The 27,366-nt window shown below is 43.5% G+C and overlaps 1 protein-coding gene across 2 annotated transcripts in view; it reads left to right on the forward strand.

Annotated features, from left to right (window-relative positions):
* The window catches only part of LOC109869730 (forkhead box protein J3), an 87,970-nt gene that overhangs the window by 56,998 nt on the left and 3,606 nt on the right, over positions 1-27,366 (forward strand). For both annotated transcript variants that reach the window (XM_031803475.1, XM_020459995.2), the window contains 6 exons: positions 3,968-4,051; positions 10,758-10,850; positions 10,992-11,111; positions 17,406-17,598; positions 19,378-19,680; positions 22,751-22,852. In XM_031803475.1, the coding sequence (XP_031659335.1) occupies positions 3,968-4,051; positions 10,758-10,850; positions 10,992-11,111; positions 17,406-17,598; positions 19,378-19,680; positions 22,751-22,852 (895 nt within the window). The remainder of the gene's footprint in view (positions 1-3,967; positions 4,052-10,757; positions 10,851-10,991; positions 11,112-17,405; positions 17,599-19,377; positions 19,681-22,750; positions 22,853-27,366) is intronic.

Genomic DNA, 27,366 nt, shown 5'->3' on the forward strand with positions numbered 1-27,366 from the left:
CACCACAGACTGTCCAGCAGTTGGCGGATGCTTTAGTCCAGGTCTGGGAGGAGATCCCTCAGGAGACCATCCGCCACCTCATCAGGAGCAACCAGGCGTTGTAGGGAGGTCATACAGGCACGTGGAGGCCACACACACTACTGAGCCTCATTGTGACTTGTTTTAAGGACATTACATCAAAGTTGGATCAGCCTGTAGTGTGGTTTTCCACTTTAATTTTGAGTGTGACTCCAAATCCAGACCTCCATGGTTTGATAAATTTGATTTCTATTGATAATTTGTGTGATTTTGTTGTCAGCACATTCAACTATGTAAAGAAAAAAGTATTTAATAAGAATATTTCATTCATTCAGATCTAGGATGTGTTATTTTATTGTTCCCTTAATTTTTTTGAGCAGTGTATGTGTTCACGATGTCATTATTTTAATAAATTTTGAATTCAGGCTGTAACACAACCAAATATGAAATATCAGTGTATGAATACTTTCTGAAGACACTGTCCATACCCCAACAGACATGCCACTATGAGTTTCTTCACAGTACCCAAACCAAAAACAGATTTATTGCGTCGCTATCAGTTATGTGTAGAAAAAACGTTGGTCAGTAACCAAAAGGTCGCTCGTTCGATTCCCCGAGCCATCAAGGTGGAAAAATCTGCCATTCTGCCCTTGAGTAAGGCAGTTAACCCCCCAACAACTGTTCTCTGGGCTCCAGGCGCCGCCTACGTGGACATCGATTAAGGCAGCCCCCGCACCTCTCTGATTCAAAGGGGTTGGGTTAAATGCGGAAGATACATTTTGGTTGAATGCATTCAGTTGTGCTACTGGCTAGGTATACCCTTTCCATGTCATCGTGAATGCTCTGCCACCAGAGGTTACTCTGGTTACTCAAAAAGCAAAAACAGATAAAATAGGATTTTATCTCAGCACCTCTCCTCTTTCTAAAGATTTGATTTAAGAATATGAATTTGTATATACTGTAGGAATAGTATATGACTGTTCTTTCCAATGTATAACTCTTATTTTCTTATTTTCTGTCTATGACTGTTCTGTACTTTGTCTTGTATTTGTGCATTTTATGTAGACCCCAGGGAGAGTAGCTGCTGCATGTGCAGTAGCTAATAAAGTCAACTCAATCAACTCCTGGTCTAGGGTAGTCCTGATCAGAGTTAGACAAGCACACACCGGTAACAGGAGGAGGATGGAAGGTGTTAAGCCCCCCTATCCTCAGAAGGCTCACAGCCCAAGTCTCAGGCTTCAGTCGAACGTCCAGATCTTCTAGATATGCTGAGCAACATAGACAATGGGCAATTGCTTGCAGCGCACAAGGGCCCAGGATACAGGATGGAAAGCTCTTCCTAGCTACCTGTACGAGCAACCCCTCCAGATACCACAGACCTCTATGCCCACACCTGGACACGGTTCCCCTTCCAGGGAAAACTTCTCCCCGCCACCCTGCCCTGGCAGCTGGCTACTCAGCTTGTCCCATGTCGGCAATCTACCTGGACCCGGATACTGGCTACTCATCTCCAGCTTACTCAGCTACAGGTCACCCTGCCCTGGCTTATCCGGCTCATGAGTAACCAGCCCTCAATGTACTACTCCGGGCCGGACCCAGGGGTGTACTCTTACCAGCCGGATGCAGCTGCTGTGGTCTTCACATATCCACCTAAGCTAAGCATCCAGTACAGCCCCTGAGCCAGCAGCAGCCCCAGCAGAGACTGGCAGCACCCGAGGCCAGCAGTTTTATCCAGTGCCGCAGCCTACACATACTCACTTCAACAGCCAGTGTTCCCGCCGTAACCAAGCTCTTCTGCGGCTCCCGCATTGAGTGTCTCAGCTCCCCTCACAGAACAATGCCAAATTCAAAAGCCATATTTACACCACATAGCCACAAGCTCACCACACCATGCTGTACCTAGCACAATGGCTGAAGATGGCAGCAGAGTGCCAGAACGGCTGCAGAGCAGCCAGTGCCCATACCCAACGCGAGAAGCCTGCAGCCTTTCAGCAGAAACGCTCTGGGGCAACAGAGCCTCTTCCACAGGAACTACCACCCGCACAGCCCACAGCAGGGGCCAAGTCAGAGGCTTACTGCTCCCTGTACGAAAGGAGGGACCGCTACCTCAACAAGTGTGAGAGATTCACCTCAATGACTGTCAAGCAGAAGCTCAAGTGGCTGAAGGACAAGAGACACTGTGGCCGGTTGCACCCTGATGCTCGGTGCATCCTCAGGAGACTGTGTGACATCTGATGGCCAGCACCTCCATTGTCTGCTCACCAGCATCCTGACTCGTTGACGGATGACCGCATCCACCAGACATGGATGCCCAACAGAAAATGAAACGCACCCTGCTACCCTTTCACCTGGCAGCTATCCAGGCAATGGACACCAGCATGTGGTAACCCCGATCACAAGGGACGGTGCAGCGCTTCCAGAGATGCAGTCAAGTGACATGGTAAAATTCTAACGCAGTAAATCCGCCAAAGTAAAAATTTGGGGTGGCTGTAGAAAATCGTCCTTCTATTCAGGAGACTTGTTTTTTCTTTTGAGGTGCAAGGCCTGCTAGAGGGGTGATAAGCTGCCCTCTGCTCTAATAACATGTTAGGGCATGTCTCCCCAGTCATCTTTCATTGGACTTCTTGATCTGTCCATCACCACCTTTGACCTGGTCCCAGGCCAATGGGCAGGGAAAACTATAAAAACATTGTTCCACCCTAACCTGTCTTTAGTGCAGAGTTCTTCCAACCGAGACATGGATTCCAATTTTAACTGAGTAGTGCATACCGGACTGCAAACTTTACTGGACACTTTTCCTGTGTTTGTGGCAATAAATGAGTGACTTGAGTATGTCTTCTGCTGCGTCTAGTTTAAACCATTGAATTATGAAGTGGTTGGAAAGGTAAAGTGAAATTGCTGTGCCAGGAAAAGTGTGTTTGGTAGAAGAGGTTTCTATAGACCTTGTTTGTGCTGTGTTTTAAGAAATTGAGTAAATGTATATGTATCTTATTTTTTTACTGTGACAAATGTACTGTATCTGTACTCGTAATTACTGTGATCTGCCTAGTGCTGCGCTTTGAGTCTGAATTCCATGCTACCATTCTTTATAGGTTTTACCAATTTTGTTTTCACCAGAGTGTTTCTCATGGCCATAGGGATGTGAACCGTTGAAAAATGAATTGAGAGGAAATCAACTCAATAATTCAGCTGGAATCCGCAGCCGAGGCCTGTAGTTTGACACGAGGTTCTCACCTGATTAGCTCTACATGGACCTGACCAGAGCCTTAACTCGCACAACAGGTCGAACCAATCAATAAAACTGCAGGGGAAACCCAATGTGCAACATGAGGATAGCCATACATTTATCCTGTTATACACTGTGGAGAACCTCCGAGATATAACGATAGCTACATCATGTACTCACGTTATCAACTTGTTCTGTAGCCCACCTCCCTGGGTTGTGATACTGAGGGGAAAAAAGAGGGTTAGAAAGAGAGGAGATTCGCAAAGAGACGAGCGCAGATAATCCATGTTTGTGTTCCTATATGAACTTCATTCTGTCAGGCGCAGTGGGCCTCCTAGGGAGAGAACAAGGGAGAACAGAGGGAAAGATATAGGGGCACGCTATGCTCTATATAGTGCATTACTTTTGGGCCTTATGGACGACGGTCAAAGGTAGTGCACTATATGGGGAATAAAATGCCATTTGGGATGCAGACAGTAATTGATTTACTCCACTTATGTCTTGTTGCTGTGAGATGCTGCTGGGTTGGTGTAGAAAATAAGTGATGTATTATTGCTATATGTAGCAGAGTGATTTTTGTGGGATGACTTCATTGCAACATTCTTTTTATTAGTGCTTACTATTTAACATCAAGTGGGTGGATTGTCAAGCAGGGAATCTGTTAAACCACTAATAGCATTTGTATGGCCCTAGTGTTAATATCTGGTTTGTTGTTGTCTCCAGGGTTCCTACTGGGCTATAGACACCAACCGTAAAGAGGACACACTTCCCACCAGGCCAAAGAAGAGGCCACACTCTGGAGAAAGGGTGAGTACTGGACTGGTGTTAAACCTTGCTTTCGACACCGTCGACCTTTTCCAGCATGGGCCGACATACAATTTACACTGTTCCGATTTAATGGTCACCCACGGCGTGCACAAATGTTGCGGGATAGCAGGTTGGGCAACAAAATATCCCAGGTTGACCGGGGGAGTCGGCTAAAATAAAGCATCGCATCACGGCCAGACTGCTCTGAACTATGTCATTGAGCATTGCATTATTGGCTTAATTTTAAACGACTCATGATGCGGTCTCATCTCGGCCTACAGTCATCCCCTATCTTCTTTGAGATGGTGATGACATGCCATGAAAAATCACGTCTCTCCTGCCTCTAAAGAATTAGCACTACACCACTGGCGTTCAGTGATCTGAGCGCCTGACTGAGCACCGAGAAGCAGCAGACCCATTCTCCCCCTACGCATCTACCACTGCCTCTGCCCTACCCATCACCACGGAAACAAAGGATGCATGGAGCGGCAAAGTGCACAATCATCGCAGCCCAACGAAAAGAGGAAGAGGGGTGGGCAGGTATAGGGAAAGGAGGAAGAGCGAGAGAGAAAAAGGGAAGGGAGAGCTAGCAGGAGAGGGCGAGAGAAAAGGAAATGGGGGTATTCTAGGCTTCTGTTCTAGTTAATTACCCCACACAAGGCCCTAGGCAGCCATTTAGACATACAGTATTTTCTTCTGGAATAATTTTTTGATCACAAACATTCATTCATTCAGAGCCTTGTCTTTTTTTTTTTACATGCAAGCTCTTCAACACTCTTACGCTTCGGTTGCATTTCTGGGCAGATTTGCTTGTTACATTGTCTCACAGGAAGAGTACTTTGCTTTACTCAGAAATATGTCTTTCTTTCACTGTCAAAAGAGAATGTGTATTCTTACTGGTTTTCTCTAGACCAATTGGCTACAGACAAAGCCTTTAGTCTGGTTTCCAATTTAATACATGTACACTACTGTTCAAACGTTTGGGGTCACTTAGAAATGTCCTTGTTTTTGAGAGAAAAGCAAAAAAATGTGTCCATTTAAAAAAAAAATACAGTACAGTGTAGACATTGTTAATGTTGTAAATGACTATTGTAGCTGGAAATGGGCCTCTAGATATTCCATACTTTTATTTTTTTTAAATCAGCCATGGCACGTTGTGTTCCAATGGCACGTTGTGTTAGCTAATCCAAGTTTATCATTTTAAAAGGCTAATTTATCATTAGAAAACACTTTTGCAATTATGTTAGCACAAACTGTTGTGCTTATTTAAATAAGCAATAAAACAGTCCTTTAGACTAGTTGAGTATCTGGGACATCAGCATTTGTGGGTTTGATTACATGTTCAAAATGGCCAGAAACAGAAACTTCTGAAACTCATCAGTCTGTTCTTGTTCTGAGAGATGAAGGATATTCCATGTGAGAAATTGTCAAGAAACTGAAGATCTCGTACAACGCTGTGTACTACTACTGAATGGTACCTGCAAAACACCAGTCTCAATGTCAACAGTGAAGAGGTGACTCTGGGATGCTGGCCTCAGAGTTGCAAAGAAAAAGCCATATGTCAGACTGGCCAATAAAAATAAAAGAGAGATGGGCAAAAGAACACACACTGGACAGAGGAATTCTTCACTGTTGACGTTGAGACTGGTAGGGTATATATCCACAACATGCATGTCCTAACCATCATTTTAAAATAAGGTGACAAGTCTATAGTAACATGTCCTAGTCATTGTTTTAATATAAGGTTACAAGTCTAACTCTTCTAATTTATTTATTTGATTTATTTCAGCTTTATTTAACCAGGTAGGCAAGTTGAGAACAAGTTCTCATTTACAATTGCGACCTGGCCAAGATAAAGCAAAGCAGTTCGACACATACAACGACACACAGAGTTACACATGGAGTAAAACAAACATACAGTCAATAATACAGTATAAATAAGTCTATATACGATGTGAGATAAGGGAGGTAAAGGCAAAAAAAGGCCATGGTGGCAAAGTAAATACAATATAGCAAGTAAAACACTGGAATGGTAGATTTGCAATGGAAGAATGTGAAAAGTAGAAATAAAAATAATGGGGTGCAAAGGAGCTAAATAAATAAATTAAATACAGTAGGGAAAGAGGTAGTTGGTTGGGCTAAATTATAGGTGGGCTATGTACAGGTGCAGTAATCTGTGAGCTGCTCTGACAGTTGGTGCTTAATAAAGCTAGTGAGGGAGATAAGTGTTTCCAGTTTCAGTGACTTTTGTAGTTCGTTCCAGTCATTGGCAGCAGAGAATTGGAAGGAGAGGCGGCCAAAGAAAGAATTGGTTTTGGGGGTGACTAGAGAGCTATACCTGCTGGAGCGTGTGCTATAGGTGGGCGATGCTATGGTGACCAGCGAGCTGAGATAAGGGAGGACTTTACCTAGCAGGGTCTTGTAGATGACATGGAGCCAGTGGGTTTGGCGACGAGTATGAAGCAAGGGCCAGCCAACGAGAGCGTACAGGTCGCAATGGTGGGTAGTATATGGGGCTTTGGTGACAAAACGGATTGCACTGTGATAGACTGCATCCAATTTGTTGAGTAGGGTATTGGAGGGTATTTTGTAAATGACATCGCCAAAGTCGAGGATTGGTAGGATGGTCAGTTTTACAAGGGTATGTTTGGCAGCATGAGTGAAGGATGCTTTGTTGCAAAATAGGAAGCCAATTCTAGATTTAACTTTGGATTGGAGATGTTTGATATGGGTCTGGAAGGAGAGTTTACAGTCCAAATACTTAGGTGTCAGGTTATAGTTGTCCACGTATTCTAAGTCGGAGCCGTCCAGAGTAGTGATGTTGGACAGGCGGGTAGGTGCAGGTAGCAATCGGTTGAAGAGCATGCATTTAGTTGTATTTAAGTATACAGAATGGTGTATTCAAAGTGTTAAAACTGACAGGTTGTCAAAAGTTGTTGGGCTTGAGGCACCAACTGTTAAGTTCATGTTTTAAGTATCCCTATTTTTCTGTTATAACGGGGCTATCACTCTGTTATTAATGCGCCTGCGCTGGAGTCTCGTTGTAAAATAACCTAGCCTGAGTGCAATGGCAACTGTGTATTGTGCTAAGTGGAGTGCATGCTACAGTTGACAGACTTCAGAAATTACTCAGCAGTTCTGGGAATAATGAGTATTTCCATTCTATGGCAGATGGTTAACAGTTGAGACATGTCAGATACAGCAAACCTAAGCCCAGACCAGCTGTTGGTTTGCCACTGGCTTCCAAGTACAATGAAACAGTGGCTGTAGATCTATATGATCTGGGACCAAGTGTGTGGTACCTTGACATAATTGACCACTTCACACTCTTCAGTGCTTGAAGCACTGTGAAAGAAACCCAGTGAAATCGTTAAGCACTTCATTCATTCCTGGATAAGTGTGCAATGGCCCACCCTAGAAATTGTACAGTGACAATGGAGGAGAATTCAATAATAATGAGAAAAGACAACTGCTGCATACAGTCCATGGAGCAATGGACTTCTGGAGAGACATAATCAAACACTCACAGATTATACTGAAAGTGAAGCAAGACGATGGATGTGACTAGAAAACGGCCCTAGACTCAGTGCACAATGTTCATGGCTACAGCCCATACCAACTAGTGTTCGGGCAGAACACTAAACTTCAGCACTAGAAAGGACCAGTCCGAGTGCATGGGTGGGACAGCACCTTTCAGCTCTACATGCAGCGAGAAAAGCATTCACTGAAGCAGAGTGTTCAGAGAGAATTTGCAGGGTCAACAGCTTCGACACACTGACAAGAAGAACGAGACTGGAAACGAAGTTTACTACAAACAAGTTGACTGACAAGAGTGGAAAGGACCGGGAGTAGTCATTAGCCAAGATAGTGGTGATATGTGTAGAAAGTAATGATCAACAAGATGGGGGGCTGTTACTGAGAATCAGCCTCCTTATGAAAAGGACACATTAACAGACACAAACCTACCAGATGTCGCATCCAAGGACATGGACACTGAAACTGATATTTAAAATGGAGGAGAGACCTTCAACCATGACACAAGTAATACTGTTAAGCGTTCAAATGAGGAAAACATTCAACAACGGCCACATATGTTAGAGATTCTGGGTTCGAGTCCAGGCTCTCTCACCTGGCTGTGACCGGGAGACCCATGGAGTGGCGCACAATTGGCCCAGCGCCGTCCGGGTTTGGTAAGGTTTTGGCCAGCAGGGATATCCTTATGCAAGAATGGGCTGCCATCAGTCAGGCTGCGCCCCAGAAGTTAATTGACAGCATACCAGGGCAGATTGCCGAGGTCTTGAAAAAGAAGGGTTGACACTGCAAATATTGACTCTTTGCATCAACTTCATGTAATTGTCAATAAAAGCCTTTGATACTTATGAAATGCTTGTAATTATACTTCAGTGACAAAAATATCTAAATATATTTGTGTCATTCTCAAAACTTTTGGGCACGACTGTACAGCAACCGTCATTGGACGAGCAGGAAAAGCCAAAGGAAAACACCAGAACTGGTACTATTTGCAGTACTCTGAACCAGCTACACTTTCTGGTACAACAGGGTCAGCTGCCCTGTCACTTGTAGATCATCTCAGAATTGAACCAATGGAAAATTGAGAAAAACAGAATGACATTAAAAATTTAATGAAATAAATGGCATGTCATTTGACTCAGCTAAGCTAGACGAGCTCAGAAATTGGAGGAAAAATTGAGTGTTTGAGGAAGTCAAAGACATTGGCCAAAAATGTGTCTCAACAGGGTGGGTTTGCACCCTTAAAGAATCCTTCACTGGAATAGTGCCAAAAGCACTTCTAGAGGTTTTGAGAAATTGGCTGCTAAAGAACTCCCAAAAGATTCACTGACACGCACCTTAGTCACTCATTGCCGCTGACTGTGATCTACCAGAAAATATTGAACCTTCATTCCATAGACATCAAATCTGCATTTTTGCAGGGAACCGAGCTGTCAAGGGACATTCACATCGGACCTCTGCCTGAAGCTAAGAGTGAAGGAACACTCTGTCGCACCCGGCCGCGACCGGGAGACCCATGGAGCGGCGCACAATTGGCCGAGCGTCGTCCGGGTTAGGCAAGGTTTTGGCCAGCAGGGATGTCCTTGTCCCATCGCTCACTAGCGACTCCTGTGGTGGGCCGGGCGCAGTGCATGCTGACATGATCGCCAGGTGCGCGGTGTTTCCTTGGACCTGTTGGTGTGGCAGGCTTCCGGGTTAAGTGGGCATTGTGTCAAGAAGCAGTGTAGCTTGGTTGGGTTGTGTTTCGGGGGAGGACGCACGGCTCTCCACTTCTCCCGAGTCCATACGGGAGTTGCAGCGACTAGACAAGACTGTAACTACCAATTGGATACCACAAAATTGTGGCAAAAAAGGGGTAAAGTTTGATGTCTGCAACTTGGCATCCAACACAAAGCACGCCACTGTACAAACCATTCATGAGGAAAACAAAGTTGTTCGTCAACTGAAATTACAACAAGTGACTAAAAAGTTTCAGCATGTTGGTAAAGGTGACTCTCTGAAATTAGTTGCCTTCAGTGATGCTTCCCTAGGGAACCTTGCAGATGGAGGCACACAAGGTGGACATCTAATCGTGTTAATAGATTCTCACCGATCAGTTGGCAGTCAAAAAGCATCAGAAGGGTTGTCCGAAGCACACTTGCTGGAGAAACACTTGCTCTTGCGGATGGATTGACATTGCTATCTTTTTTGCAACTCTGTTCTGAGCTTACCACTGGTGAGACAAAACGGCACATTCTACCTGTAGTTTGTGTCACTGACAACTACTCCTTAGTTGATGCTGTGAAGTCAACCAAGTCTGTCACAGAGAAAAGACTGTCTTGAGATTAGCAGCATCAAGGAATTTATTCAAGCACAGAGAATCCAGCAGATTCTGTGGTCGGCCACAAAGGAACAGCTTGCTGACTGTCTGACTAAAAAGGGAGCACCCGGTCTTGTGCTCCTAAAGGCATTCAGTAATGGAAAGTAGCAGCTTGAGTAATACAAATAAAAACTTTGTCACACATCCCATTTTGTAATGGGTAACTTAAATAATACTTGGGACATTTTAATTATGTTTTTAATGTTTTAAAGTGGGAGATTGTTAAGTTCATGTTTTAAGTATCCCTATATTTCTGTTATTACGGGGCGATCACTCTTATTAGTGTGCCTGCGCAGGAGTCTCGTTGTAGATGAGTGCAATGGCAACCATGTATTGTGCTAATACGGTAGAGTAAACGTTGTTCAACTGGAACCTTGTCGTCATCATTTTGAGAACACCAACTGCCATCCTCTCGCAAATGTACAGTAGCACTAATTCTCACTGTCTCCTTCCTTCTTTCCTCCTGCATTGCTCCTATGTTCATACAACTTGAGTCAAGCCGTTCCCTTAATTCTATATACGCACCTGTCAGGGAAGCTTCAACCCGCTCCTCTCTTTTAGAGTTTATCATAAAGATTGGTTTGCAACAATGCAATCTTCTTTCAGTTAGCAGTTTTGGGAGACAACTGACTGTCGGTCCGTCAGATTTTCCCCTTATGCACAAATGTGTCTAAATGTACTGTATATTAATATGTGATGGTTTACTGTATAACACAGCCTCAGACTCTGAGGGTGGTACCTGCTCCAGATTAGATGCTATCCCATTCCATCAATGTTCTGCAGAGCTCTCTCATATCTGTCTCCTCTTCTCTCCAGGCGTACAGCCTAGAATCGGAGACCCTGCGAATGGACTGTATAATGTACGGAGATGCCTCTCCCACTCTGGCAATCAACACAGTAACTAACAAGGTAATAGTCTGTCATAATGACATGCAAACCTCTTTGTCAATATGTTAACGGTGGCCATCGTTGTACCAGCAAGTGATTTAACACATTGTCCCATCTGTGTTCCAGCAAGTGATATATTAACGTTGACCATCTTTGTTCCAGGTAGCGTTGTACAAGACAGAGAATAAGGGCAGCGATAGCCCCCGGAGCAGCCTCAATAACAGCCTCTCAGACCAGAGCCTTGCCCCCGTCAACCTCAACAGCATGCACCGCTACACACCGGTACGTCACGCCTCCATTCAGTCACCACTAACCAATGCCACAACAGGATGTTTCATGTACAACGTCTTGAGGAGGAGGTAGATATACTAAGATGGTATTCCCAAATGGCACTCTATTCCCTTCATAGTGCACTACTTTTGACCAAGGCCCATCTAAGGAATAGAGTACCATTTGGGACACACAATAAGTGTTGTGAACTTGTAGAGGTAGGGAACATGTAACCCAAACTGTCTATATAAAATCTAAATGCAAAATGCAGCAATTTAAAAAATGTCAAAGATTAAGGAGTTAGTTCATATAAGGAAATCAGTCAATTGAATTAAATTCATTAGGCCCTAATCTATTTATTTCACATGACTGGGAATACAGATATGCATCTGTTGGTCACAGACACCTTAAAAAAAAAGTAGGCATGTGTATCAGAAGATCAGTCAGTATCTGGCATGACCACCATTTGCCTCATGCAGCGCGACACATCTCCTTCGCATAGAGTTGATCAGGCTATGGATTGTGGCTTATGGAATGTTACCCCACTCCTCTTCAATGGCTGTGGGAAGTTGCTGGATATTGTCGGGAACTGGAACACTCTGTCGTACACGTCGGTCCAGAGCTTCCCAAACATGCTCAATGGTTGATATGTCTGGGTGAGTGCAGGCCATGGAAGAACTGGAACATTTTCCACTTCTAGGAATTGTGTACAGGTCCTTGCGACATGGGGCTGAAAAATGAGGTGATCGCGGCAGATGAATGGTACGATAATGGGCCTCAGGATTTCGTCACGCTATCTCTGTGCATTCAAATTGCCATCAATAAAATGCAATTGTGTTCCATTGTCCGTAGCTTATGCCTGCCCATACCATAACCCCACCGCCACCATGGGGCACTCTGTTCACAACATTCACATCTGCAAACCGCTCGACCACACTACGCCATGCACGTGGTCTGTGGTTGAGGCAGGTTGGACGCACTGCCAAATTAACATTCAATTCCCTGGAAACAGCTCTGGTGGACACTCCTGCAGTCTGCATGCCAATTGCATGCTCCCTCAAAACTTGATACATATGTGGCATTGTGTTGTGTGACAAAACTGCACATTTCAGAGTGGCCTTTTATTTTCCCCAGCACAAGGTGAACCTGTGTAATGAGCATGCTGTTTGATTAGCATCAGGGATGTTTTTTTTAATTTTTTTATTGAGCTTTTTTTGCGTATGGAACATTTTGATTTTTTATTTATTTTTATTTATTTCAGCTCATGAAACATGGGACCAACACTTTGCATGTTGCGTTTATATTTTTGTTCATTGTAGCTTTGAGAGCCCCCTGCTCATTTTATTTTATTTGTCCATTGTTGCTATACAGTAGCGTGCTGTGGTTCTGGGGCCTGGGCCTTCAGTGAAGTCTTACACAGTCCCACCCGAATTAATCCACCTCTTATTACCATCATTATGATGCCATGGCTCTAGACACTATACATTTAGACAGAAACGCAGTATAACCAGGCGTTGCGTCACCTTGATATTGACATTTTCATTTGCCGGGGAAGAGTACAATACCTTTTCATTTGTGCAGCTTCGTTGCCCTGCGCGCTTGTTAGTTGAGCTGTAGATCCACTCGGGTGTCCCCAAAAGTTTTCAAAAGCACCATTGCTTGTAAGTGCCCAGCCGTACTTTGGTGTCTCATTGCTGCCTTGGTTAGACAACTCAGGTTTGCAAAGCCAGTGTGGCTCCAAACACCAAATCGATCACTTACAAATAATAGGCATTCCCAGCAGTACAGTTTGCAGTGCTTCTCGGAGCCTGTGAGTCATTCATAGTTGAAAGTGGCGAAATAACTCCTTTCCCGCCTGTGACAGGCTTTGTAGCGTCGGCGTCTACCTCCTGACAATGTCTAACTTTTCTTGAAAAGTTTGTCTTGAGAATGGCGTTATAATTATATCCTCGACCAAATCGATATCTTCTCGTTCCACCATTGTGGGTTGAAAAAACAGCTTAGTAGTACGCAAATTAATTCGTTGATCAATTTCAGTTTCCTAGTTCTAGGACTAGATTTTAGACCCCTGGCAACACATGATGGCTGAATATGATTGGATAAAAGATCTAACATAAAGACCAGCCATCCAAATCTCAACCTGGGGCTGGAAGCAGTGCAACCAAGAGGAACGCTATGAAATGAGTGTAACTCTTACTCTGGGGAATAATTGAATAAATATTTGTGGGAAAATATATTTAAAAAAAAAAATATATATATATATATATATTCTGATGATGTTTAGGCCAGCAGAGAAGGCCTTGCTGGCCCTGACGGCCCACCAATGTTGCTATAGAGCCCCACAGTGGTTGTGTCCCATAAAATCTAGCGGTCAAACAGCGAAATGTTTCCAATCATTTTTCCACCGTTCATTTTTCCCATAGAGAATTTTAGAAACACTTAAAATATGGGCTGTGTTTCATGTAGGCTTACCATGGCATGAAGTTTTGATAACCATGTAAATCTCTCTCGGACAAGGAGACTTTAATCAATATAGTTGGCTCTATTTACTCTGATTCAAAAATGCAAATTAGTATCAAAGCAAGACTACAAATCCCTACAAGCTCCTGCACGTCATCTCTAGCTTGCACAAGACCGTTCACACAATTAGTTATTTAAATAAATGTTGCCATTTTATTAATTACAAAATGTAGCTAATCCAGAGATTCTTACCTTTGCCTCGATTCGGCAATCTCGTCCAGATCATCATGGCATTTGTAGTTCTTTATGATGCCACATTAGCAGCTAATTAGCATTTCATTTTTGGAGGGTAAATACAGGAAAATATATTGATAAGTCACCTTGTCCTAGATAGATTGACACTTATTGTCACAAAACACAGCCCTGATTCTAAGTGTTTCTTAAATCCCCTATGGGGAAAAATGTATGATGGCAAAACGATTGGAACCATTTCCTTGTTTGAATGCTAGGTTTTATGGGTATTATGATTCATAATGTAGTACTATATTGGTCGACCTTTACTGCTGTACTTGACCTTCGTCTTGAATCAGTGTTTGCTGACTCACTACCTCAGTGGTAACTGCGTCAATGCTGCTTGTCTGAGGCTGTGTTATTGTTTGTCTGAGGCCACGGCATTGTGACAGTCACTACACACAACCCCTGATCTATTCCAGGTCGCACACACCATGTGGCAATACCTGAGGCAAAGACCATTTATTTAAAAATGTTCCCGGTGGAAACTTGAATCCTCAGTAGGCCTAATGTTCTTCTGCCTTAACAGCACGGAGCACTTACGGTAGGGCCGGTTTCCGGGAAACCATCCCCTAATACCTGCCCCAGTATTTTGTGTTCTTGAACGTGTTTAAGACGCAACTTAAAGTTGCTCGTCTCCTCTTTCCCCTCCCACTCTACAGATACTTTCCAGCACCTCAACTCTTCGGTGCCCTCAGTATAAATAAACTGCCTGAGGCACTCCTGTGGCATTGTGGTGTTTGTCTACTGTGACTGTCTCGTTGCCTGTAGTGTCAGCCAAAGAAAATAACCCCAAAAACTTAGTACATAATAGACTAAAGGACAAATTTTGCCACAGTGTGGAAACCAATCTGTTTTTTGGTTTTCAGAAAAGGTCATTGGGTCTGTGTGACTGAGTAGACAATGTGGACCTGACTGAATTCTTTGCTTAGCATCATTGGAAGAAACTGTTCAAATTTACATTTTTTTGAGTGGGCGAGGTAGCTGCGCATCTTTTTGTTTACCAATCACTGCCCCCCCCCCCCACTTTCCTTAGCCTGGTTGCTGTTTCTGTTCAGCTATTATATTCCGCTTCTTGCCATTTGCCACTGGCCTTTCGGCAATCTTAAATTCTGAACATTCTATCATTAATGAGCGAGAGGAGTTCAAAGGATTTGATCCTGATTCGATAACCCTCACATCATCCAATCAATGTTTATGCAAAGTAGGCTGATAAGAATACATTGTAACTTAATTGGAAACATTTTAACATTGGTTGTGGGGAGAACAGAGGATTCCTGTTTATTGCATTTTTACCACAAGGCAATGTGATCACATCAGAGTAGCTCTCGCCATTCAAACTTCCCTGTCAGTTCATTGTGAACACTGTAGCCTATTTTATATCCAGCAAGCAAGAGCAAGGTGTTTCTTTCCTTGAATATATATATATATATATTTATATATTTTGAATTGCTCAGAATAAGTGGCCAACCTATATTGCTACTACTGGGACGTGCTTTGTGCTAGGCTACTGATTCAAGAGTAATAAGAGGAATAGGGAGATGATGGAAAAGAGAGGCCATTGGAGTTGCCAGCTATGGTTGGGCGGTATCCAGCTAGACACACGACCCAGTCATTCAATTTTTGTCCTGTATCTATGGACGCGACCCAGTCGTTGATTCTAAATGTTCCATTGCCATACTGGCTGTTAACGTTCTTAACCCTTGCTTGCTAGCTAGCCAACTATGGCTAACTTAGTCAAGTCAAAAAGTGCAGCCAGAATAACAGTGAAGTAGCTGCATTTGCATTTGTTTAAGCTGTTTCCTAGCTAATGTGGCCCAATTTCACCTGGCATAGACAATGTGCTCGGAGATCTACTGTCCTGTAGGTTTTATATGTGTGTGTGTGTGTGTGTATATATATATATACACACACACACACACATATATATATATATATATATATATATATATATATATATATATATATATATATATATATATATAATTGTATTGCAAGTTCTCCCACTTAAAAAAATCACATTGTAGGATTTTTAATGAATTTATTTGCAAATTATGGTGGAAAATAAGTATTTGGTCAATAACAAAAGTTTATCTCAATACTTGAGATTGTCATTACCAACAAAGGGTATATAACTGAGGTCAAACTTTTTCTGTAAGTCTTCAAGGTTTTCACACACTGTTGCTGGTATTTTGGCCCATTCCTCCATGCAGATCTCCTCTAGAGCAGTGATGTTTTGGGGCTATTGCTGGGCAACACGGACTTTCAACTCCCAACAAAGATTTTCTATGGGGTTGAGATCTGGAGACTGGCTAGGCCACTCCAGGACCTTGAAATGCTTCTTACGAAGCCACTCCTTCGTTGCCCGCCAGTGTGTTTGTGATCATTGTCATGCTGAAAGACCCAGCCACGTTTCATCTTCAATGCCCTTGCTGATGGAAGGAGGTTTTCACTCAAAATCTCACGATACATGGCCCCATGCATTCTCTCCTTTACACGGATCAGTCGTCCTGGTCCCTTTGCAGAAAAACAGCCCCAAAGCATGATGTTTCCACCCCATGCTTCACAGTAGGTATGGTGTTGTTTGGATGCAACACAGCATTCTTTGTCCTCCAAACATGACGAGTTGAGTTTTTACCAAAAAGTTATATTTTGGTTTCATCTGACCATATGACATTCTCCCAATCTTCTTCTGGATCATCCAAATGCTCTCTAGCAAACTTCAGACGGGCCTGGACATGTACTGGCTTAAGCAGGGGGACACGTCTTGGCCATAGTGAAATTTGGAGTGTGACTGTTTGAGGTTGTGGACAGTTGTCTTTTATACTGATAACAAGTTCAAACAGGTGCCATTAATACAGGTAACGAGTGGAGGACAGAGGAGCCTCTTAAAGAAGAAGTTACAGATCTGTGAGAGCCAGAAATCTTGCTTGTTTGTAGGTGACCAAATACTTATTTTCCACCATCATTTGCAAATAAATTCATAAAAAATCCTACAATGTGATTTTCTGGATTTTTTTTCTCATTTTGTCTGTCATAGTTGAAGTGTACCTATGATGAAAATTACAGGCCTCATCTTTTTAAGTGGGAGAACTTGCACAATTGGTGGCTGACTAAATACTTTTTTGCCCCACTGTATGTGTGTGTATGGGGCATTTTAGTAATTTGTTCCCTGTAATAGTTATGATAAATTAAGCATTGTTGTGCAGTGTTGTCATATAGATAAATGTGCCGTTTTTTTTCTGGACTAGATTTTTTTTGAGTACTCGATTTCAATATAATTTGTGGCAAAACCTAAAAATAAAAAATATATATTTGTATCACCACTTTAAGACAAAGTCAGGCGCCCATGACTATACTGTAGGTACAATCGGCCTGGGCGCTCTGGTTAGAAGGGTGAATGACCATCAGGAGACAGGGATACTGAACACGAGTTTACCATTACCATGCCCAAAACAGACAGTGTGGGTATCTCAAGTTAGAATTCAACCTTTTTAGTGATTGGACCTAAAGTAATGAAAATAAGTGACTGTCTCTCTTTCTATCTCTCTGTAGGTCAGTAGTAACTTGGAGCCCTCCCAGTCTCTGAGTCTACAGCAGCCTCCTCCCCCTCCCTCTCCTCCTCCCCAACCCCAGTGCAGTGTGGCCGAGCAGGACAAGCAGCTCCTCTTCTCTGATTTCGAGGACCTCAGTGTCTCGTTCCAAAACCTCTATAAGTCTGTCTTTCAGCAGTCCTTCAGCCAGCAAGGTGGGTCATGGGAAACAGTACTCTGAAGCGGACCGGGGTTGAAATAGTGTTTTCGATGAGCCTGCTTGGTGTGACAGATGGGTGCATTTTGCAACCAATCAAGCTCTATCAAACGTCTTCAAAGTATTCGAAAGAAAACAAGCCCCTTTTTTATAAATTGGCAGTTTGCTGTACTCCCACCATACAGTATGGGACATTTATCATTCAAAAAACACACAGTGAGGTCCAAAAGTAGTTGACACATTTGGTTGTTTTGGCTCTGTACTCCAGTTGCTTTGCTACCCAAACTCCTTGCTCGGGCCAAACGCTACACTACGCCCATGGACATTAGTTTCTTCTCCGCAATGAGTCTGCCTTCCAGGCAATTTCTAGATGTGATTGGTCCCAGAAACTGATTTGTTGGGCCAGAGCCATAACACACTTGACTAAAGCAGCATTTTGAACATTAATCATTGGCTTTGATACTCTGATTGGTTAGAGATCATCCAATCGCTGATTACTTTTTTTTTTGTACAACACCCCTCATTTTGACGTAACCTCAAACAACTTCAATTATGGCAGTCTCAGACTGAAGTATGTAGCGAATGATAGAGCAGAGGATAAATTCAGTTTGAGTTGTCAGGTAAGTACTCCAGCACTTTGGATTTTAGGTGATACAATGATTGAGATTAAAGGCTCAGTGCAGTCAAAAAATGTATTCAGAATATAAATATGTGTACCGTTACACCCCTAGCGTTAATGTGCATTAATTTAAGGAGGCAACTATTTATGCATTGCTCGGTTTGGTGAACTTTGGTCGAGTTAAATAAATCGCCTTCTTAATGTTGTATACATTTAAATGTTACAAATTAAATCACGCTGCCAGATTAAGATTAGGTTTATGGTATTTTTTTCCCACCAATCTGTGCACTTTTGTTTGAAGAAATTGTTGCTCTGTGTTCCATTCTATTTTAAGAGTAAATTCCCTTAAAACCATCTGAATGAAATCCCTCGTTTGCTTCAGTATTATTTATTGGAGGTAACATCTCTGCAGCTGTCAGTCACATGCTGCACTATAGTAGCATTTGTTTTGTTATGAACATAGTTTAAAAGCTGGAATCCTTAATGGTGAAACTGCCATGTCTGTTTGCGATTTTACAACAAAGACGTTACTGCAAACAACACACTGAAGAAAAAAAAGGAGAGTTAAGGGAATTTTTCTCAATGATGACTAATTATGTATACATTTCAATCAGGACTGACTAATCCGAATACTATTATGTTACTGTACATGTATGAATTTTCTCTCTTGCTCCCAGTATTGAATATAATGTAGTCAAGAGTTTGGAACAATGACGGTCTGTTCCTTGGTACAAATGAATGAACTATCTCCAGACTGTCTAGAATGCTTATCTACACTGACTGACGTTGGCTCTAGGCGAGGAGGGAAGGCTTGAGATCTATAGAGCCTTTCTACCAGTGTCAAGAAGAGACGGAACATTTAGAAAACGCTGACGTCATTTTCAGTTTATAACCTGTGGTAAAATGTGTATGAACTCAGTACTCTCTTGAATTAAAGGCTGTTACTTGACTTTTAAGACTGGGGCTCTGTCCATTCTTATAAAATAAGGGGTCTTCCTTATGAATTGACAGAGTGTTTAATTTTGATTGGGAATTAAAACAGAGGAATTAAATTCCTTCAACAGAGAGTCAAGGAAAATGCATAAGCAAAATTATTTACAGGTAGGCAGAATGGTTAGTTAATTGTCTGTCTGTCCTTGTGTGTGTTTGGCCCTGCAGGTATCACGGGTATGCCCCCTGAATTGAGCCAGCAGCCGCGGACGTCGTGCTCCTATCAGCACTCCCCCTGTGTGGGCAGCAGCAACAGTGCCCACAGCCACCAAAACAACCACGGTCACGTTCATAACCACCACCACCCGCCTCTCTCACAGCACCTCTCTCCGCACTTGACTCACAACCAACATCAACCTCATCCGAACACTCAACATGGGCAGCACCCTCAACACAGCCAGCACCCCAACAGTGGGCAGCAGTCCCAGCACCATACTGGCCAGCCACCACAGATAACCTGCACGAACACATGTAAGACACGACAGTACAGTGCACACTACACAGTACTGTACTATCAGAGAGCAAACACGCCCAAACGATAGACAGCAGAGTGCCTCTGGCTAGACTATTGGCCATAGTTTTCCGTTAATTTCCCGCTGATTCTATATGTTGAATCATCAGCGCAAACAACCACCACTTGTCGTCACCCAGCAGCTTTTAGCTGTTCATTGTTGCGGTGTGTCTGGAGTTACAGGCAGGCCTCAGGAACAGTGACTATCCTTAAATGCTAGTCCCTTACTATATATAGCATTGATATCTACATGGATTCCTTTATATTCAGTGTTGGGGAAGCTACTCTGAAAATAGTTTATCAAGCTACCAATTACTTCACACTGTAAGAAGTTAAACTACACTAAAGCTACCCCTAAGAAAAATATTGTTTACTTTAAAAAGTAGTTCATTACATCCAAACTACTTTGTGAAAAATGGTCATATCAAAATCTGAAATGTCAGACTATAAATTGCAAGAACAGAACACTTTGGGATCATATGTTAACAGAATGTGTAATTTAGCGTATTAAACACAAACTGTTTAAAGTGAGAATTAAGCAGGTCTGATAAAGGAAATTCTACATTGCCCAGATTTTCATTTTTTGTGTGCAAAAACAGTGTAGTTATAGTCGTTAGCTACACCGCTACATGGTAAAAAAAAAAAAAGTAATTAACTACTGAAAACAGGACCTAGATTTGAATTTAGTTGAACTACCATCAAGCTACTGCATAATGTAGCAAGTTGAACGAAATGTAGTTCCATACTCTCCAACACTGATTATATTATAGTGGCTTGTGAAAGTATTCACCCCGCTTGGCATTTTTCCTATTTTGTTGCCTTACAACCTGGAATTAAAATTACTTTTTGGGCGGGGGTTGTATCATTTGATTTACACAACATGCCTACCATTTTTTTTTATTGTGAAACAGCCAAGAAATAAGACAACACAGGAAACTTGAGTGTGCATAACTATTCCACCCCCCCCAGGAAATATTTTGTAGAGCCACCTTTTGCAGCAATTACAGCTGCAAGTCTCTTGGGGTATGTCTCTATAAGCTTGGCACATCTAGCCACTGGGATTTTTGCCCATTCTTCAAGGCAAAACTGCTCCAGCTCCTTCACGTTGAATGGGTTCTGCTGGTGTACAGCCATTTTAAGTCATACCACAGATTTTCAATTGGATTGAGGTCTGTGCTTCGACTATGTCTTTCCAAGACATTTAAATGTTTCCCCTTAAACCGCTCCAGTGTTGCTTTAGCAGAAAGCCTTGGGGCATTGTCCTGCTGGAAGGTGAACCTCCGACCCAGTCTCAAATCTCTGGAAGACCGAAACAGGATTCCCACAAGAATTTCCCCGCATTTAGCGCCATCCATCATTGCTTCAATTCTGACCAGTTTCCCAGTCCTTGCCGATGGAAAAACATCCCCACAGCATGATGCTGCCACCACCATGCTTCACTGTGGGGGTGGTGTTCTTGGGGTGATGAGAGGTGTTGGGTTTGCGCCAGACAGTTTTTCTTGATGGCCAAAAAGCTACATTTTAGTCTCATCTAACCAGAGTACCTTCTTCCACATGCCTTTTGGCGAACACCAAACGTGTTTGCTTATTTTTTTCTGTAAGCAATGGCCACTCTTCCGTAAATCCCAGCTCTGTGGAGTGTACGGCTTCAAGTGGTCCTATGGACAGATACTCCAATCCCCGCTGTGGAGCTTTGCAGCTTCTTCAGGGTTATCTTTGGTTTCTTTGTTGCACTGCTGATTAATGCCCTCCTTGCCTGGTCCATGAGTTTTGGTTGGAAACCCTTTCTTGGCAGGTTTGTTGTAGTGCCATATTCTTTCCATTTTTTTAAATAATGGATTTAATGGTGCTCTGTGGGATGTTCAACATTTCTGATGTTTTTTTATAACCCAACCCTGATCTGTACTTCTCCACAACTTTGTCCCTGACCTGTTTAGAGAGCTCCTTGGTCTCCACGGTGTCGCTAGGTTGGTGGTGCCCCTTGCGTAGTTGTGTTGCAGACTCTGGGGCCTTTCAGAACAGGCATGTGTGTGTGTGTGTGTGTGCGTACATATGTATACTGAGACCACGTGACAGTGACACTTAGATTGCACACAGGTGGACTTTATTTAACTAATTGTGACTTCTGAAGGTAATTGGTTGCACCAGATCTTATTTAGGGGCTTCATAGCAACGGGTGTGAATACATATGCACGCACCACTTTTCAGTAAAAAAAAATTACTTTTAAAAGTATTTTTTTCCATTTCACTTCACCAATTTGGACTATTTTGTGTATGTCCATTCCATGAAATTCAAATAAAAATCCTTTAAATTACAGATAAAAAAATAATTACATAGGAAGAACGCCAAGGGGGATGAATACTTTTGCAAGTTACTATAGCTATGTCGTTTGCTATTCTGCTACTCCCCAAACTCTCATTACACTGTGTGAAGCTGACAGATTCAGAGACGGGCATTTCTGAACCTCACCGACGTCTTTCATTTGCCTAGACTTTGTTTTTCCTGTCTCTGCACTGTGCTTTCGGCTCAGAGAAAAGCCCTATACAAATAGACGCTCCATTATCTGGGTTAGTTCTCCCTCCACAGTGGCTGGGATGAATAAAAGCAATCCCCGTCTTAGATCCACAGCTTCAAATGTGTTGCCATTTGGGTTTGTGGTGATAGACAGAAAATCATTCCTCTTCTCTAATGTCTGTGACGTGAAATTACATCTTGTGGTCAAAAGCATCACTGCATCTGACTCAAACATGACATTACTTCTGTTGGTCCTTTAATGTTGCTCTGTTGATTACAGCACCGTGCTCTTGTCAACATTTCCCTAATCTCGTCCCCAGGGTAATTGCTACAATGTTATAGAGAGCTGGCTGGTGGACAAGACTAACATTTCCCCTACTGTTACTTAGTTGGGTCTGCCTGCCTAGCCCGTTTAGCTCTATTACCCACTCCCCTTACCTGAAATAATTTGTCTTAGAAGAAATCGGGAGGAATCACTGCATGGTGTGTGTGTCTGTTTCTGCCTGCCTGCGCAGGTCTGTCTGCCAACTGGTACCCCAACCTGGACTGGCTGAAGGAGAGCTGTCGCATTGCCAGCAGCTACAATTGGGCTGACGTGGACCTCTCTCCATTCCAAGGTAACAAAGACTTGCATTATCCTAAAGTGAGGAAATGGGGGTAACGCTTTCTTTGGAGCACCATGTGTATAATGCTATTATAACGTCTATAATGCTATAAAGAGTAATAATAATAATGCATTGAATTTATAACTCACTTTTCATTGAAAAACTTTCTCAAAGTCCTACAGTGAATGCATTACAATAAATAAAAACAAGACATAGACAAAGGACACAACTAGGCAGGGCATCTTACACAAAGAACATAGCTGACGGTACAAGGGTCAAGGACGACAAGGAACACAGCAATATCTAATGAAGGCCTTCCTAACGAGTGTTTTTAAGGGAGTCTGATGCCTTCAGGTGGTCCGAGAGTGCATTCCAGAGGCGGGGGGCAGTCGAGCAGAAAGCAGATTTATTTTATTTTTTTCCCCCATGGAGCAAAGCTTCAACGTAGAGGAGCAGACTATCGCTCTATCTGAGATTACAGGTGGGGTTATGGGATACGAACAATTCTTTGAGCTATGGAGGGGCATTGCCATGAGTAGGACGTCAAAATAATAAAAATGTTTTTAACTGACTTGCCTAGTTAAATAAAATAAAAATAAAAAAAATTATTGATGCAATGTCAGCAGGAGTGTTTTGAACTTGATTCTGATTGAGACTGGGAGCCAGTCCAGAGATGCTTTGTCTCCTCAAGCTGGACTATTGTTACACACACTTCATCGGTATCAGGAGTCTCCAAAAGCTCCAGTATATTCAGAATAGTGCTGCCAGGATCCTGATGAGTGCATGAACACAAACACTTCGCCCCCATCCTTGCATCTAAAGACGTGGATGATCTTCTCAGCATAAGACTGAGTAATGGTGTGACGGAGTTTGGCAATGTTATTAAGGTGAAAGAATTATGCTTTGTGCTCGTCAAAGGTCAGAGAGGAGTCGAGCTTAACACCCAGATTTTAGACTGAGGATGAGATCAATATTCTGGCCTGCAATGGTGAGGTGGGTTATGGGTGAGTGCTGAACCGCATGTACAGTAGCTTATTGTTGGCACTTGTCAGAGGCTCCATGTGTAGCAACATGACTTGGTAGATCTCTAATCAATGCAACAGAGTTAAAATTATGGCATTAAGTTAGCTAAATGGAAGGAGTATGCTACAATGAGCAACCGATGGGTAGGCTGTTTAATCTGAATGGAGTTGCTGTAGACAAGGATGGGGAGTGCAGCCAAATAGCCTCAACTAGCCGGCTAGCTATCTTAGCTAGCTTCTTTACACCGATTTGAGTAACCGGGTATCTGAAAATGTTGTATTAAATTATTTCAAATTGCCATCCCTACTCAAGGCAGGTGTTCAGACAGGCACACGCAGCAGAGGGACTTGGGGCAGTTTTTACATCAGCATAGCAGTGGAATGGAAGGAGGAGGAGGAGGAGGAGATGGCTGCCGTTTTATGGTATCCTAACCAATTGTGCTATTATGTGGGGGGTTTTCGCGATATTTGTAAATTATTTTGTACATAAATGTTTCTGCATTACGGAAGAAAAGAGCTTCTGGATATCAGGACAGCGATCACTCACCTTGGAGTACACAAAGATTTCTTCAACAACAACAACAGCAGCAAGCAGGACTCACACAATATTCTCCAAACACCCCACAGGGCAGACATCCCAATTATTCGCAAAAGGAAGCGATGCAGAGGACGAAGAGACGGATTCCTCGTCCGGACATGCAGAAGGCAACTAGGAAAGCTGCCGTTACCGTCAAAAATGACGACATGGATATTCAGCTAGCGGGATACACGCTGCACCGGCAGGATAGAACAGCACACTCCGAAAAGACCAGGGGGGGTCGGTCTATGCATATTTGTAAACAGCTGGTGCACGAAATCTAAGGAAGTCTCTAGATTTTGCTCGCCTAAAGTAGAGTATATTGTGATAAACTGCAGGCCACACTACGTGCCTAGAGTTCTCAGCTATACTTCTCGTGGCTGTTTATTTACCACCACAGACAGATGCTGGCACCGCACTCAGTCAGCTGTATAAGGAAATAAGCATGAGGAAACCACTCACCAAGGCGGCGCTCCTAGTGGTCAGAGACTTTAATGCAGGGAAACTTAAATCAGTTCTACCAAATCTCTATCAACATGTTAAATGTGCAACCAGAGGGAAAAAAATTCTAGATCACCTGTACTCCACACACACACAGATGCGTACAAAGCTCTCCCGCGCCCTCCATTTGGTAAATCTGACCACAACTCTATCCTCCTGATTCCTGCTTACAAGCAAAAATTAAAGCAGGAAGCACCAGTGACTCGGTCTATTAAAACAATTGTCAGATGAAGCAGGACTGCCTTGCTATCACAGACTGGAACATGTTCCGGGATTCTTCCGATGACATTGAGGAATACACCACATCAGTCACTGGCTTTATCAATAAGTGCATTGAGGACGTCGTCCCCACAGTGACTGTACGTACATACCCCAACCAGAAGCCATGGATTACAGGCAACATTCGCACTGAGCTAAAGGGTAGAGCTGCCGCTTTCAAGGTGCGGGACTCTAACCCGGAAGCTTACAAGAAATCCCGCTATGCCCTGCCAACGAACCATCAAACAGGCAAAGCGTCAATACAGGGCTAAGATTGAATCATACTACACCGGTTCTGACGCTCGTTGGATGTGGCAGGGCTTACAAACTATTACAGACTACAAAGGGAAGCACAGCCGCGAGCTGCCCAGTGACACGAGCCTACCAGACGAGCTAAATCACTTCTATCCTTGCTTCGAGGCGAGCAACACTGAGGCATGCATGAGAGCATCAGAAGTTCCGGACGACTGTGTGATCATGCTCTCCATAGCCAACGTGAGTAAGACCTTTAAACAGGTCAACATACACAAGGCTGCAGGGCTAGATGGATTACCAGGACGTGTGCTCTGGGCATGTGCTGACCAACTGGCAGGTGTCTTCACTGACATATTCAACATGTCCCTAATCGAGTCTGTAATACCAACATGCTTCAAGCAGACCACCGTAGTCGCTTTTGCACTCCACACTGCCCTTTCCCACCTGGATGAAAGGAACACCTATGTGAGAATGCTGTTAATTGACTACAGCTCAGGGTTCAACACCATAGTACCCTCAAAGCTCATCACCAAGCTAAGGATCCTGGGACTAAACATCACCTTCTTCAACTGGATCCTAGACTTCCTGACAGGCTGCCCCCAGGTGGTGAGGGTAGGTAGCAACACATCTGCCACGCTGATCCTCAACCCCTTGAGCTCCCCAGGGGTGCGTGCTCAGTCCCCTCCTGTTACTCCCTGTTCACCCACGACTGAATGGCCAGGCACGAGTCCAACACCATCAAGTTTGCTGACGACACAATAGTGGTAGGCCTGATCACCTACAACGACGGCACAGCCTATAAGGAGGAGGTCAGAGACATGGCCGGGTGGTGCCAGAATAACAACCTATCCCGCAATGTGACTAAGGAGATTGTGGACTACAGGAAAAGGAGCACCGAGCACGTCCCCATTCTCATCGACGGGGCTGTAGTGGAGCAGGTTGAGAGCTTCAAATTCCTTTGTGTCCACATCAACAACAAACTAGATTAGTCCAAACACACCAAGACAGTCGTGAAGAGGGCACAACAAAGCCTATTCCCCCTCAGGAAACTAAAAAGATTTGGCATGGGTCCTGAGATCCTCAAAAGGTTTTATAGCTGCAACATCGAAAGCATGGTTGCACTGGTTGCATCACTGCCTGGTACGGCAATTGCTCGGCCTCTGACCGCAAAGTACTTCAGAGGGTAGTGCGTACGGCCCAGTACATCACTGGGGCAAAGCTGCCTGCCATCCAGAACCTCTACACCAGGCGGTGTCAGAGGAAGGCCCTAAATATTGTCAAAGACCCCAGCCACCCCACTGTTCTCTCTACTACCGCATGGCAAGCGGTACCGGAGTGCCAAGTCTAGGACAAAAAGGCTTCTCAACAGTTTTACCCCCAAGCCATTAGATTCCTGAACAGGTAACCAAATGGTTACCCAGACTATTTGCATTGTGTGCAAATACTGGAATTTCTCAAACAGGTTGTTTCGATTGGGATGATCCTGGAGCTGTACGGCAACCACTTTTTCCAACACCTTGGAGAGGTTCACAATGTTGACATCAGCAAACCGCTCGCCCACACAACACCATACACGCCATCTGCCCGGTACAGTTGAAACCGGGATTCATCCGTGAAGAGCACACTTCACAAGCGTGCCAGTGGCCATCAAAGGTGAGCATTTGCCCACTGAAGTCTCTTACGATGCCAACTGCAAGACCCTGGTGAGGATGACAAGCACTCAGATGAGCTTCCCTTAGATGGTTTCAGATGGTTTGTGCAGAAATTCTTCGCTTGTGCCAACCAACAGTTTCATCAGCTGTCTAGTGGTTAGAGCATTGGACTAGTAACTGAAAGGTTGCAAGTTCAAATCCCTGAGTTGACAAGGTACAAATCTGTCATTCTGCACCTGAACAGGTGGTTAACCCACTGTT

This window comes from Oncorhynchus kisutch, linkage group LG24 (genome assembly GCF_002021735.2).
Source record: "Oncorhynchus kisutch isolate 150728-3 linkage group LG24, Okis_V2, whole genome shotgun sequence".
NCBI classification, from domain to species: domain Eukaryota; kingdom Metazoa; phylum Chordata; class Actinopteri; order Salmoniformes; family Salmonidae; genus Oncorhynchus; species Oncorhynchus kisutch.